General features: G+C 40.2%; 1 protein-coding gene across 4 annotated transcripts in view; it reads right to left on the reverse strand.

Moving 5' to 3' along the window:
- Nucleotides 1–8312: 8312 nt before the first annotated feature.
- The window catches only part of SCML2 (Scm polycomb group protein like 2), a 58459-nt gene continuing 50382 nt past the window's right edge, over nucleotides 8313–16389 (reverse strand). For all 4 annotated transcript variants that reach the window (XM_082303930.1, XM_082303931.1, XM_082303928.1 and 1 more), the window contains 3 exons: nucleotides 11313–11594; nucleotides 10434–10597; nucleotides 8313–8919 (listed from right to left, as the gene is read on the reverse strand). In XM_082303930.1, coding sequence (XP_082160056.1) covers nucleotides 8794–8919; nucleotides 10434–10597; nucleotides 11313–11594 — 572 coding nt within the window. In that variant the 3' untranslated portion in view covers nucleotides 8313–8793. The remainder of the gene's footprint in view (nucleotides 8920–10433; nucleotides 10598–11312; nucleotides 11595–16389) is intronic.

Raw genomic sequence — 16389 nt, forward strand, 5'->3', positions numbered from 1 at the left:
GATATCACGTCAAGATAAAATACTTCACATCCCTGACACAGCGTGAAATGTTTCTCTCTAACTTTCCTCTTTAAAATCCCAGCTCAATGCAAACAAAGACACTAGTTATGACCCAACGGTCAGTGCATCCAAATCTGAAACAGTTTAAGTTAGTATATCCACCTGGTTTTCTCTTTTCCAATTTTCCATTACTTCATTCTTCATATATTTTCCTTCCCGTGTTTACGGCACGCAAACCCTATCACTCATCCCAGGCTTCCATTTCTGTTTTCTTTCAAAACATTTAAACTTTCCCCAACCTGTTCATTTCCTGTATCCAACCACCACCCAGGCAAAGACAGTTTACAATTAATACACTATGGTGAACGCAAAGATGCATGAAAGTAATATGCTCCCCCTTTGGCTGAGCCGCTCCCTTGAAAATAAACAAACTGCTGACAGCATTTGGTTAAAAAAAAAAAAAAAAAACCACCCACAAACCAACAAAAACCCTCAATTGGTTCAATTGCCCATTGAACCTAATAAGCAGTACGTCCCAAGTACGTTATGATGACCCATCTAGTACCTCACCCCTAAAGAACAAGCATAAACCAAGGGTAGACTGAAACTGGGCATTTGTTTATTAATTTCTCCCTCCCCACTGTTTTGTTCATGCGAGCACAGGGACTTAAAAAAAAGAGAGAGACAGACTGACAGACAGAAAGTGCTTTGTAGACCACACCTTGAGTAACATCGCCCAGGTGAGAGCGTTCATAACAGAATACCACCAACATTCCCAGGCAAGGAGAGACATCAGTAGCAACAGTTAGTACATACATCAGGGATCAAGCAAGCAAGCCGGAGAGTCCTTTTCTTATTTTTCAAAACACACAGGAGTAAGCAGCACATGCAAAGATCCTTCCCTCAAAATAGAGGGTCTCCAAGAAGAGGAAGACCTGCTTGGCAGCACTGGTTTGGAGAGATGGAAGTTGAGGGAAGAAGAGTTCAGACTTGTTTGAAAACCCCCCTCTTTGGGATCTGGACAGCATTAGCACAATTGCTTGGGGAAACAGAGTGCCTCCATAACTACTGAAAAAAACCTAAATATGAGAAAAGGAGAAATCTAGTAAAATTACGGCCTCTTGGATTTGAACACCAGACTTCCTAAGGTGCTCCACCATTCATTTTTTTCCCAGTGCCTCGCCAGTTGCCTCAGCTTCCACCTGGGAGGGTAGATGAGTCTTTGTCTTCCCCGTTCTTGACCTCAGTGCTGAGACTGCCAGCGCAGGGTAATAGCAATTATCATGGTGGTTTTGTGGTGTATTCATTTCCTTCCAGCTGTCATAACTAGAAAGGAACCATTGGCAGAGAGGGTTTCTGCCAGCTTCGAGCTGTACATCTGTTCGCATTTGTCTGTTCACACAACATGGGATGCGATCTCCCTTTCCTCTTGTGCTGGCATCCGTTTGCTCATACTCTTTGTCCTGGAAGGGCTTTGACTTTGGAGGCTGAAAAGCAGATCTCTCGGTGGATGAAATTGTCTTAATGTATTTTAAAAAGAAGTAGAGGTGTGCAGCCTTCGCTATCAGCGCTGAACAGTTCCCCTGCAGATAATGAAAGCTGAAATAAAACTAGCAGCGGTCCATAAAGCTACGAGGAGAAACAGCTCGTGCAGGACTCCTCAGCTGGTACAGCAGGACTGGGAGATTCTGGAGCTGGTGGAAGCTAATTCTGATTCAAATGGGACAAATTACAGCTAATCAAAATGATCTGCTAGGACAGGGATGGATGATTCATGTAAGTGAGGGATTTAAAAGCCTATTGGACCACTGTAATGGCACATTTTAAGTACATATAGGACTCCCATCATCTACACAGCCACAGTAGTGAGAATTTATTTAGGACAAACCGCCAGAGGAGAAAGTTTTAAAATATATATATATTGCATTTTTAAAAAAAAAACAATCTGGGGTTCTCACTGTAAAAAAAAAATAAATTTAAAAATATACAAAATGTCTCATAGTTGCTGACTCAAAACACAGTGAGTTTACAACAGACTGTTCAGATTTTAAGAAGAAAAAGTCTCAAAATGGCTCTGTGTGAGCTTTGAACCAACAGAAGCATGGACAGTTGAGGAACACGATCCCAGGATTATGGGCTAGTTAGTAAGCTTTACAGAGCAGATTATAATCAAGGCTGGAGAAAAAAGCAGCAACCATGTCACCACAGAAATGGATGTGAAATCAGCTTCTGCCTCCCTGCATCACTCTTAGGCACTTCCAAACGAGCACTTTTTACTCACTCCAATAGTTTTACATGTAATAAAAAAGAGAGGAGGAATATATGACCTTTGAAATTGATCTCGAGGGGGTCTTTTTTTCCTTCCCTCCCCGCCTTAAACCAAGCCAGCCTAACTCTACATAGCTTCAACTCGGCAGAAAAAGCAGAAAGATGAAGATGCTCATAACTTTTAGAACAGTTTCACACATCTAATGTTGCAATTAAATGCTTATTTTACTCTATTATGTAACTAGCTAACCAATCAAAGCAAAAACACTGCTATCCACTTTTAAACCATGGTTTGTCACATGATACTGCATTAAAATAGACTACACTCTATAGGTGACAAAAGGAAGACTGGGGAAAATGTGGGCCTGCTGCCGAATGAGACAGGGGACCTGGTGACATAGGACACGGAAAAGGCCGAGGTACTTTTCAACTGCTTTGCCTCAGCCTTTACTAGCAAGGCTGGCCTTCAGGAATCCCAGGCCCCAGAGACCGGGGGAAAGGCTGGAGCAAGACTCTTGGTGGAAAAGGATCAGGTCAGGGAACATTTAAGCAACTAGACACACACAAGTCTAAGGGGCCTGATGGGATGCACCCATGAGTGCTGAGGGAGCGGGCTGATGTCATTGCGAGGCCACTCTCCATAATTTTTGGTTGATCATGGTGAATGAGAGAAGTGCCTGAAGACCAGAGGAAAGCAGATGTCACTCCTGTCTTGAAAAAGGGCAAGGAGAAGGACCCAGGGAACTACAAGCCAGTCAGCCACACCTCCATCCCTGGGAAACTGATGGAACAGCTAATGCTGGAAACCATTTTCAGGCACATGAACAAGATAATGATCATGAGGAGTAGTCAGCTTGGCTTCACCAAGAGAAAGTCATGCTTGACCAACTTAATAAACTTCCATGATGAAATGACTGGCCTGGTAGACGAGTGGAGAGCAGTGGATGTTGTCTGCCGAGACTTGAGGAAGGCCTTTCATGCTGTCTCCCAAAAGTTCCTCACAGACAAGCTGTCGAAGTACAGGCTGGATGAGCAGACAGTGAGGTGGATTGAAAACTGGCTGAATGGCCGGGCACAGAGGATGATGAGCAGAGGCATGAAGCCTAGTTGGAGGCCAGTGACTGGTGCTGTACCCCAGGGGTCAATACTGGGTCCGATCCTGTTTAACATCTTCATCAGTGATCTGGATGATGGGGCAGAGCGTGTGCTCAGCAAGTTTGCTTATGACACCAGACCAGCAGGAGTGGCTGATACATCAGAGGGTCATGCTGCCATCTAAAGCAACCTCGAAAGGTGGGAGAAATGGGCGGACGGGAACCTCATGAAGTTCAACAAGGACAAGTGCAAAGCCCTGCACCTGGGGGGGAACAGCCTCAGCCACCAGTACGTGCTGGGGCCCAGCCAGCTGCAAAGCAGCTTGGCAGAAAAGGAGCTGGGATGTCCTGGTGGACGCCAAGTTGACCAGGAGCCAGCCATGCCCCCTTGCCGCAAAGAAGGCTAACGGTGCCCTGGGCTGCATGAGTAGGAGTGTTGCCAGCGGGCTGAGGGAGGTGATCCTTCGCCTCCCCTCGGCGCTGGTGAGGCCACACCTGGAGTGCTGGGTGCAGCTCTGGGCTCCCCAGTCCAAGAGGCACAGACATACTGGAGAGAATCCAATGAAGGGCCACAAGGATGATGAAGGGACGGGAGCACCTCTCCTATGAGGAAAGGCTGAGGGAGCTGGGACTGTTCAGCCTGGAGAAGAGAAGGCTCAAGGGGGATCTCATCCACGTATAGAAATATCCGAGGGGAGGGTGCAAAGAGGACGGAGCCAGGCTCTTTTCAGAGGTGCCCAGTGACAGGACCAGAGGCAATGGGCCCAAAGAGAAACACAGGAGGTGCCCTCTGAACATCAGGAAACACTTTGTCAGTGTGAGGGTGACCGAGCCCTGGCACAGGCCGTCCAGGGGGGCTGTGGAATCTCCATCCTTGGAGGTATTCAAAAGCTGCCTGGCCATGGTCCTGGGCAACTATCTCTAGGTGGCCCTGCTTGAGCAAGGGGGTTGGGCCAGATGACTTCCAGAGGTGCCTTCCAACCTTAACTAATCCTTTATTCTTTGATACACTCCTCAACTCTTACTTAGAACAAGGCAGATACAAGACAAACCTAGAAACATGAAAAGCCGTAGATATAAAACCTGCTGTATTTAATCTGAAAACCCTCACATCTATGCTGAGCAGTATTTTTGGGTTTCCCTGTAGCATTGCTTTCTATACAGCTTTCTACGTACTCGTTACTTCCACTTAGTATTTTAAGTCTATTATAGAAAAAGCTTTTAAAAATTATATAGTTTCAGAGTAATTGATATAGAGAACCCTGCACAAAAGTTTCCTAAGGGGGCCAGACAAAAACACCAAGCAGACTTAAGATAAACTTTGATAACGTGGAACAGAAAAACAACCAGTCAGCTCAAACTGGAAACAGAACAGATAAATAGTATAACACAAATTATCTTAAAACAGTGACTACCAGCCTCTGCTTCAAGTTGGCTGGACACAGGCTGCTCTGACTCCTTGGTTCTGGATGTCAGGCCATTTAAATGAAAAATTATTTGCGTTATAGATTCACATATACATACATATGAATAGACTTTCATTAGCTACTCATATTTAAATGAAAACACGATCCTAAGTTGGCCCACTGGAATAATACATGAATAGGAAAAAGTGACTGGAGCCCTCTGCTTTAAGCAGGAAGATAAACTATTAATTCAACAGGGTATCCCTGTTTCAATTCTCTGAATTTCACCTCCAATTAAAGGAAAGACAAGCACAAAGAACCACGGTACTTCATCTGGGCAGGTTCAGATTTCAAGTTCTTAGTCATCCTTACTCAGGGCTTCATTTTTCGCCTACAGTAATACTTGAGATACTCAAATGTGCAATTTTTGTGTCACGTTCAGGGCATACACAATCACATCCACAGACTCACATAAAACTGTCATCAGAGTTACAGAGAAGGTTAACATTGCTTTTGAGCAAATTATATCCCCGAATGACTTGAAAGGAAGAAGAGTTTCTACAAATATACCATGAGTATTCAGGTGAACATCTTCGCCCATGTGTCTACCACCTGAAGTAAAAAATGGTGTGCCTTATTAAAAGCAACAAAAAAGGGGAAGACGCTCCATCCATTGCGCCTACACTTATAACATCATGTTGCTGTCTTTCACTGTCATTCCTGAAAAAGTCCTAAAATATGTATACAGCCACAAACTTGTTAGAAGTGCCGTCATGTCAACTGCAACGTGCAATCACCCTGCCATACAGCGCTCTTCAGTTCCCATATTGCATAGGTCTTCTGTAACAAGAACTGAGAGAGCTGCTAGTCCTCCCAGGCAGTAGCATTTTAATTGCAAACAGAAGAGATCTTACGACGTACTGAGGAGTTATGGCACTGTCTTGCAAGACGACTGAAAGATACAGAACCAGATAAGCAGATGAATCCCTGTTGACAGAAAAGCAACTCGGAGAAACAAAGAGAATACATCACGTTGTCTTCTACATCAAATATGCACCAAAAAGATATTCAGTATCTTTCGGGAGAGATCAGATGCAAAATGCCTCTGGACTATTGTTACTACCAACTTCCAAGTTCTGTAATTTACCTGCTAAGGATTTGAGGTTACCATTCACCCAATTTAAGTTACTTCTCAAGCGCAGGCTGATCACTGCAAACAGCCACCAGGACAACAGACTTCTGTATCATAGAAATAAGAAAGCATGAAGTATATGAAGTTCAAACCTATCGCCATTAACTGCTTTGATTTAAAATACTTCAGGTCTTCATCTGAACACAGAACAGAGTTTTTAGCAGTCTCTTCCCCTCAGTGGTCATATGAGAATTCTGTAAGATGTAAGTAGCAAAATGCTATATGTAAAACTAAATATATTAAATATATTGAATATATTCCTACGTTGTCATTTTGAAAGCATAGACCAACCCAAGTTCAAACACTAATTGCTTCAGATAAACAATGTTGGAATGATTTTACCCTTTTGATTAAAACCTCCTTACATCAGATGTTTACATGGACTGTCAAGAACTGCCAAATGCCAGATAAGATAGCTACCCTTGCCTACGCAAACAGTGCTCACACATACATACAACATCAAACAGAACAGACAGTTACAACAATGAACAAACTATTTTATTTTTGTTGATAGATAAGAACATCCCATTGAAAATAAAGAATAAAAAATATATTCTGCTACAACACTTTGAACGCCTGAATCTTACGCTATATCACACAGTGAAATTCTGGTACTGCAACATCACAGTAATCCCTGTGCACACGCGTGCACAGAAAGCCTTGAACAAATATTTATACCCATAATAGTGCCATGTACAAAAATGTCATTCCATAAAGGCCAAACAGAAAATTTAAACATCTTTGTTTTTCTTATGCCAATGGCAGCATAAAAAATGAAAGCTGTTTTCAGTCAATTACTTCCAGTTAAATCATATGAGATCTTTTTATGCTAAAGAAGTCTGAAATTCAGCATAAAGTGTGGAAGAAGTAAGGTATAAGCAACACACTGAACATGTGGGGCATGATGTTTTCCTCAATATATAACTAACTTTCATATGGTTACACCAACAATCAAGTCAGTATTTTCCTAACACAAAGAAAAAAAAAATATTCTGTTTCTCCAATCATTGCTCTGACCTTTTCTTAGTATAGAGCATGCTTGTATTATTCATCTAAGCATACATGCACCACAAAAGATATGCAAAACAAATCAATACAGATAACCTTTAGTGTCAAATGTCTGATGATGTAATAATAAAAACAATTCTCAAAGTCCAAATGACTCGCTAAATTAAAATTGCATTGCAGTCACTTAAACTAACAAAATACTTGGACACTTGTGAGCCACAAAATTTATTATTTTGCAGCAGTATCTCTGCTGAAACCTGAGGAGTATCAGACTATTGGTAAAGCAAGGCATTTTCAGAAAAAGAATTTGTAAAAAATACATTTATACTATATGCTTTCATATAAAAAGGCAGTAAGAAATATAATAAAACCTACCGTTTTAGGACTACACCTTCCCTAGCAAATAGTTTTTATCACTTGCACTATTACATACAGTACATTCAGTTTCCTACACAGAAAGTATATTTTCTTGTCCCTGATGTATATTACAATTGGCAGTGACAACAAACTGCTTTATTATCACTACTCATCCATGCAGCTTATACAAACAGCACCAATTTTACCCTAAAAAGGCTTATCGGTTACATAATAGCACTTCCTTATAGGAAACATAAGCCCAAAACGTCAGAACCAAATGTGTCTTTCCAGAAATATACCAGAATATATGGCTCAGAGTTAAGGGATGAATAACCAAGAGTATTGCATAGTACAGGGAACTCGCCTGTATGAATAAACCCACTCTTTGATTGTTTGTCACCTTCTGACTCCAAGAATGGACAAGTTAAGCAGGTGCTAATGAATATGAAAGTAGTACACCACTAAATTTTCTGGTAAAAAAAACCAACAAGAAATTGTACAGTTCTCTCTGGCACAGTGCAAAGTACACATTAAAAAACTGAATACATATGTACAGTGTGTATGTATATTTTTATATACATATAGTATGTATTTCCCCGACACATACACGTGTATATATAAAAAGCATGAACACATATATCCATGCCAAACTTAGCAAAAAGATGGAATGTTTAAAATGTGGATGTGTTGTTCCAGTTAAATCAGTCTGTCCCAGAAATGGCTGTTTATACAGCCAATATGCCCTTCCATGAAACAGAAATATTTATTGCCTGCATAAACTGACAATATACCGTACATTTGTCCTCATAACTTACCAAAGGACTGATAATCACACTTTATAAAAGCTTATATTTGTATTAAGCCCTCTCTCCTCCATAACCCTTCCCTCCCCACACCTCCATCCCCCATGACCAATTCATATGGCTATTCCCTTTATGGAAATCTAGGAAGAATAATCTAGAATAATATACTAGAGTATTAATCTGCTGGAGGACCAGACACAGTATTCACTACAGAGATGAGATCTTCTATTTTAAATTTTCCTTGCAATATAAAAGTTTACAGCCACCCCTGTAAAAATTATTAACACCTGATGCTGGTTTGGTTTATTATTTTCCTTTGGGATTCAGCTGTTTTGGTTCTGAATATGAACACGTTGGCTGAAGTCTGCAACAGAGAACACACTTTTCAGGATTCAGAGAGCACTGTTACCCGACCTGCCTGCCCCAGTCTGATCAACTGCCCTTCCCTGCAAACTTTCTGAAATCGTTGGCAAAATACTAGAATGTAATACAGATATTTTTTTTTCTCCCTCTTTATCCTGAATGTCTTTTTTTTTACATTTTGGGAGCACTTTCAAAAAATAAAGATGATTTATATCAGCAAAATAGTTTCAAATAAAGGCGATGGCTGTGAACCTGAGAGCTTAGTGTGACACGAACACACATATTTGTGGTATCCCCACTGGCTAGTACTTTCCTTGTTTAAGTCTTTCAATGTGGTAGCACAACTTTAGGGCAGGCCCCAGCTTCAGTCCCATATATTTCATTATCATATCACTCCTCAGTAAGAGTAGTGCCTTCCCATCAATTTCCTGCAGAAGGAAGAGAATAAACACAACAACATACAACTACTTTAACAAGCTGCATGGTAAAACTGGAAAGTACATTAGATTTGTTTATACTGTGGTAAAAATTTATCTACTACATATAAAACAGTAACTTAGTATAATTTGATATTTACAGATGGCCACTGAAATTGAATTTATTCTAGTATTTTTAAAAGTATGATTAAGGTATTTAAGATGTTAAAGAAAATTATAGTAAGTAAATGAAACTGACCAAACAGCCCTCAAAATTAGGTACCAGCTGGGGGAAAAAGTGAATGGGTCAAGGGAAAAAAACAAGAAGCTGCAAAGGAAGGTCTGTGCAGTTAGAGATTAAATGATCCAAGCACTGAGGCCTTGCACTGAACCTTGAACACAGCTGTGGGAGGATTCTGGCATGTGCATGCAAACAGTCACACGGAAGAAGGGGTTACAGACCATCTGAATCTGTGAAATAAGACAGATCTATGTCCAGGTTAAACCAGACAGATTGTTAGGATCAAGACCAAGGACAACTTAGTCAGATTTCAACTGCCTGCTTGAGAAGCTGCTGAAACGTGACAGTCCTAAGCTCTTAGTAGCATTACATACTGTAGACAGGCAATTAGTTCCTTAAAACACCATAAAGAAAACCACTCCATCTTATTTTTTTTAAACCTGACAAAACAAGTGGCATTTAGTCTTGTTATACAACCGCGAATAAAATATAAGACAGGAAGCTCCGTTAAAAGGTATTTTGCGTTTTCCTTCCAATCCAGTTGACTCTGAGATTTAACTGTTAGTAGGAACTGGTGCAGAACAAGGGTGAAATACTACTAAAGAGAAAGCCAGCCTCTTTTTGGAGGGCCATATATGCAATGAAATAAGAAAACAGCTCTTTGCTGGGCAGCCTGCCATAGAAAAGCACAGTGAGAAGGAAGAAGGGAGACCAAAAACAGCACAGAGAAACTGACACAGTTTATCTCTCTAAATACAACATCTAGTTAGATCTTATGAAGCCCTACACAGTTTTCCAAATGAATTCAACATTTCAACTGATTCTCTGAATTTTAGTATTAATGACCAAGTGTAAAGCTAATGAGGCGTAACAGTATCTCTACTTTGGGATAATCAGTCTCCGAAACAGACTGGCTTAGAAAGGTGTCGTCTATGTAGGCCAAATGCCCCATACTGTACATGAGAACACCATCGTCTCTAGAGGTACCAGGGATGACGGGGGTACCATGTATGTTGGCCATTAGAACTTGGATACTTCCAGTACTGGCATTATACCATATAAGCTGGAAAGCAGTGGCTATTTACGTTGGTCTAACAAGACTGGAACACAGAGAAAACACACTGCAGGAGGAGTTTCAGGTGGAAAAATAATTTTCAGCCTCCCTCTAATATACGAGTAGAGTCTATTCTACCTTCAGTTGCAAACAGTGACAGACATGAAAGCTGTATTTTAAGACATTAACAAGATGCACAATCTACTAGAACAGAATGGATATGCATCATACATGTCTCCTGAAGAGTTCTGCATGTGGAGCTAGTGCCTGTGGATCAGCTTCTTTCACAAAACGCATTACTTCCTCTATTGACCAGGTGGAAGGATCCTTATTCAATATTCTTGAAGGTTCCCTTTTTAGTGAATTCAGATCCGGTCCAGTTGTGGAACTTGCAGCTTTTAGTATAAAAATGTTGTGAAAGGAAGAAGTATTACTAGTCTATTCAGGGATAATGCATTTCATTTTACATAAGACATTCTTAATATTAACACGCAGCTTTTATTATGCATTCTTTGCAATATATTAGAATGAAAGATGTTTTATTTTCCTCCAAATAATATTGAACTGTTCCATTTGTCTTTAAATGCCTTGTATAACTGCAAATATTTACAGCAGCATAAACACTAGCACTATGACATACCTAGAGGGATTAGTTCGACTTGTACTTGGCTCCTGGGTCCCAAGATACCATTAATTGGGAATGTGGCAAAGGCAAGTTAAGCTGTGCAGACAGAGGGAGGGAGGGACAGGAGGAAACCCTATCCCCATATTTCAGCAACAGGGTGATAGCTGATAAGATGCTCAGGAAGTGAGCTGCATACAGCTAGCCCTCTTTGGTATGGCCCGCTGCAGGGTCCGTAACAGCAGTGAGAGGAAGGCGCAGCAGGTACGACACCCACCCCCCGGCCTGCACTGCAGTATTAGTTCTAACAGGCTTAAGTTCTGCATTTGCAGTTACGTTAGCAAGCCTGACATGCTTGGCCACAGCACAACATTTCACTCCATATGCAAGCTTTTCTATGGTAAAGAAGTTCTTTATTTATAACTCTCAGACTTTGTATGTTAATAAAAGCACTTATATACTTTGGAAAGTTTAGTTATATAGCATACCTTCAATCCGCCTCTGTATTCGATTCCTACTAACTTCATAGTAACCGCTGCTCCCAGCAGAGCTCAAGGACAGCCTGCGCAGGATTGGGGCTGAATTTGAGGTAGCAGTCACTGGCTGAAGGGAACTTCTGTAATATGCTGCACTCCCTGAAGTACGATATTCTGTGGAATTTCGACGGGTCGGGCTTGAAGGATTTACAGAACTAAGTGCAGAATCCATAGAGTCCTCAGAAAATCGGTGTTCTTTGGAAGTGCTGTTTTCTTCTATAGGTAATGTTTCTGCTACAGAAAAAGCAAGTATCAGTATGTTGAAAGCGAGGGACATTATACCTTTTTTATTTAACTCCTTGCTATGTTCTCTTGAAGATACTGACACATTGTAAACCTGTTAATAAATCTCCTGTGAGGCAATCACTGCTGCTGAACGTTTGCCCCTTTTCCTCAAGTAATCACTGGGCTCTTACTGTATTTTTAAAACATTTTTCGTAGCAAAAGATTTAATACATCAAGTTTGAGACAGTCTTTCATAAATCATTTCAGTTGTATTTGTTAAATACTATGAACAGGGAAGTGACAGAGGAATTTTTGGGGTGTAAAGTTATCTGATGTTAATACTGATACATCAAGCAATCTTAGTCAAGCATTTTCATTATCTTTTTTTAAACATATTCTCAAAAAGCTAACCATTATGAGTGTTACATTTATGTTGCAAGAAATTTTTAACAAAAATAAAAACTCTTAAGTTAATTAACAATTGTTTAATTTGTTCTAAAGAGCAGAGGGACTCACTAACTTCATAAACAAAACAAGTGGACAATTGTCATCTCTAGATCCCAATACATTCAGACACAGAGGCCATCGTTAAAATTTGAATGGGGTACAGGCAAAGTCACAGAAGGCTGTGAGTGCCAGGTACGGCACACTAACAGAACACATATCTACATACAGTTATTTCTTTGCACAGGGCAGGGTCTACAAGCACAGACTCTGGAAAGCTAAGGATACATGTAAATTACTGAACCCACTGAGCAAGTTTAAAAAAAAAAAAAAAAATCAGATCTCAGGAAGGGAGTGTAACAGCATTCTCCTTTTTAGTTCTGAACACTTATCAGCTAATTTCTACTCTGCAAAACACAAACACCACCTGCTTAGAAGACCCATGAATTTTTAGAGCCTGTCAATACTGTTTCTAACCCAGATGAGTAGAGTTCAGCAGGTCCCTTTCCCTATGCCATGAAACAGGAGCCAAGTTTGCTTGATTACTGAAAAATCCACTCTCAGTCAACCGAATTCAGGTCTGACTGGGAGAAACATGCTTATATGAGGGGGGAAAAAAACCCAAATCAAGGAGAATACCACTCCATTCTCTAGCAATCAGATGTATTATTCTCCGTTTGCATCAGGCCAATATCTAGCCCGAGAAAGAAGCTGGAAGCATGATGTACAAATCTGTATGAAACAAATGCTGCTTTGGCAAGAGAGTTAAGAGTTAGAAAATACAGCTAACATGTTCACAGAACTGTAAACCCCACACTACCATCTTGAAAATCACTCTAATGAAGTTATAAAACATATGCTAGTGAAGCAGCATATTCTTTGGGATAAGAACTGGTATGTTCTGCAAAACAAGTTCCTGAAATAAGCTTTTTACTACCCTTTTCATATGACAACTTTCAAGAATTTCTTGGGTGAATACCCAATTAAAACTAAAGGAAGAGTATTTTCCTAAAAACCCCAGTGAGCTTCTCAAAAGCATGTTTTCAACTTGCTTCATGAGGTCTTAGGTTCTCTGCCGAAACATGTTTAAAAGTGGAGTGCAGTGAAGAACTGTTAAGTGTATTTTGGTCTTCAGACGGCATAATCCTAAAAGGAAACAAAGTCACTCAGAGAGCCAGCTCCCTACTTAGTGAATTCAGTAAGGCAAGATCTGCAAGATGATGTAACATCTTTTACTAAACTTGATAGTCATGGAATAAAGCAGCTTTTATGGACACAAGCCCTTCTCTTTCACATACACGACCCTCAAAACAACCACTGCAAAACTTTCTAGTTTGTTAGATTTGAATCACAAAAGCAAAGCGGCAGCTACTGAGGTCTTCAAAGAACACAAACAAACAAGAAAACTAACTTCTTTACATTTGTCATCTTGAAGTAGTTGCAGCAACTTAGCAAAATGAAAAACAAAAGCCATCATTCTATAGAAGTTCAGAGAGACTTTAAGAAATGTAACCAATGATACGCACTATAAAATTAAAGGGTAGCCAACCAAGGGAAAATTAGAACTAGAGAATGAAATCACTAACAGAAATCTCAGTCCAAGACCAAAAGGCAGAGGTGATACTTTAAATAGTTACAGCAATGCTATATGAAGAAGCCTGAGGTTTAACTGACCGAACCTGGAGATTCAGATTTCAGAAGTCTTGAAAGGTAGGATGAAACAATGGAGACAATACTCCCCAGCAGAAAGTTTCAACTGGAGTATTTAAGCATATATCAGCCAACTCCATGTAACGTCTTAAGAAAAAAAACCTTTTTGCAGTTATAGTAAACAAGCAGAGGTCCCAAATATAGGGTTTTTTAAGAGTAACTGTTTTACATAATCCTTGTCAAGATTTCTGAAGACACAAAGATTTTTAAAATTTACTGTATTACAGGATAATTTAATTGTATTTATTCCAATTATATCCCAGATTTCTCTCTGATGTTATACATCCTAAAGTAAACAATAGTAAATAGGGCTGGGAAAGACCAACTCTGCTTTTTTTCCCAAGATAACAGCATTTGAATTTATCTTACTGTACATTCTCAATTCACATACACAAGGTGGAAAAGCTGGCATATTTCCCAGGGCCATCATCTTTTAGAGAAGGTGTTTCTGTTCAGCAACTATGGTGTCCAGTCCCCTTTCCATCCATCTAGCTTCTCTACAAACAAAACGCAGCTGCAAACCTGTCGAAAAAGCGGTCAACTGGTATGACAGCTGATTCAAAAATCGGCATCCAGCAAATGGAGCTTTGCAATCCATGGAGCAACGAATGACATACTTCTCCCACCTCAACATTTTGAGCAGTTGTGAATAACAGTGGTATGGGAAGAGATGGGAGGTTCTACTGCAGAATGCCTGATCTCTGGGTAGATTAATAAAAGGCCAATAAAAGGCCTTATGTTTCAAATGTAAGGATGACAGACTCTTCAAACACTGAAGGCCTTAGCAGGAATTGGACGTTTTGTTTTCTTGAAGCTCCTCTGGGAATTAGAAGCCAGTTGTTCTGCCTCATACATAATGGGAATGATGTAATCAGCCACAGTAGTAAGAACGCTGTTTTCAGGGGGAGGGAGGCCGAGTTATTCCTCACCCTACCCCCCTCCTTTATCTTCCATAACTTTAAGAAGAAACTGTTAGTAAGCAGGAAAGACAGTAAAATCTGCAAAACATATCCCTGAGCAGATCAGAAGGAAAATGAGTTTTTTGAAAGACCCTTTCCCACAATTATTCCATTTTGCCTTCAAATGATATTTCAAAACAACTATTTCAAGACAACTATGTCTCAATGGAACCAGAACTTTTTGGGGGCAGATCTTTCTTGCTAACCAACCCATGACTGGCCGCTATAAAATTACCTCCAGATTTTCAGCAGAGGACATTGCCCTAATGGGAAACACACAACACTAGAGAACACTTTGCTTCTCGAAATGCACGGAGTACAAATTCAAACCTCTGAAACCATGGCATAATACTTATTTTAATTATTTTTTATCCATGTAACTGCACTTTATAATGAACTATTGATCTTAAAATGTATTTTAAGGAGTACACTGACTTCATCTGTAAAAGGGATCCATTAGCAAACAAGGATTAAAAAGTAGTATGCGCACTTTGAAGAACATTTCTTACAAGATAATGCAGATCTACTCAAACATTTGGTTTGCTCCAACTGAAACAACTTCATTTGAGTATAATTAAGTGCTCTACACTTATTAAGTTTACCTACCAGAAATACCTGACTTAGGTGCACGAGATATCTGTGGAATTAAGCCAGTACTTCTTTTGGAAAGACACAGAAATCCATAATCAGTGCAGAACTGTATTTCCTGCTGCTGTTATTATATACAAAAGAAGTGAATATGCTACATATATATAAAATAATATGTACCATTTTAAATAAGCTATCATTTTGAACATTTTAATTTGATATCCTTTTCTGCTTTAACTGTGGTCCTATAACTTTTTAATCTGCACAGAAAAAGAGATCATTCTGCCCCTGCTGATGCTAATAGACAAAAAATGACCCCAGGATCTTCAAAAAGAAGAAAAAAAAATAATATGAAGGAAGAAATAACTAATCCCCGTCATATTTGAAAAAAGGCTTTGGAAATGCTGTGCAAGTATCTTCCAGCAAGAGAAAGTATGTATCAGATAGGACAAGTTAACATCAACAAGTTACCATGGCTTAACCAGTTAAGTAGCAAATGTAGAGTAAAAAAACCACGTTTTCGTAAGTGTCTCTCACTGAGGTTTAAACCTAGATGCTTTACTTCACATCTGCGGCAGACTAAGACTAGACACATGCTCAGTTACTGCAGCTGAGCTGCAGCGCAGGAAAAGGTGCTGTTCATCAGTGAGCTAAATCTATCAGGCAGCTGCCGCAGGGAGGCTTCGCTGCTCCCCTGGCCATGGCTGCATTTTATTCAACCCTTCCCTGTGCTCATCCAAGTCCATGGTGAGTCAGTCCAGAGAAGTAAAGTGCAAACTACTCTTTCCTTCACCAAAATGTTTTCCATGTTTTTGCTCACTGGTTCAGCTCATCACCCAGCCGGGGGGCCTGGGACCCACTGCCGGGACAAGGAGGCAAGGAAAGCAGGAGCAGCACAACTTTCAGTGGCAGCTAGCCATAAATCCAGCTGAATTGTATCATCAAGCTACACCCTCACTCACTTAATGGCCCCAGCCTAGAGTTATTAAGAGTTGCTTCCAATTTATCTCCTAATCCATTTCGAGGCAATTGGTTTCCTGCTAAATAGTCATATATGAAACAGGAGGCTTCATCTGTCACCTATTTGCCTGAGCCTCTTCACA

The sequence above is a fragment of the Platalea leucorodia genome, assembly GCF_965183815.1.
Source record: "Platalea leucorodia genome assembly, chromosome: 2".
Lineage (NCBI taxonomy): Eukaryota > Metazoa > Chordata > Aves > Pelecaniformes > Threskiornithidae > Platalea > Platalea leucorodia.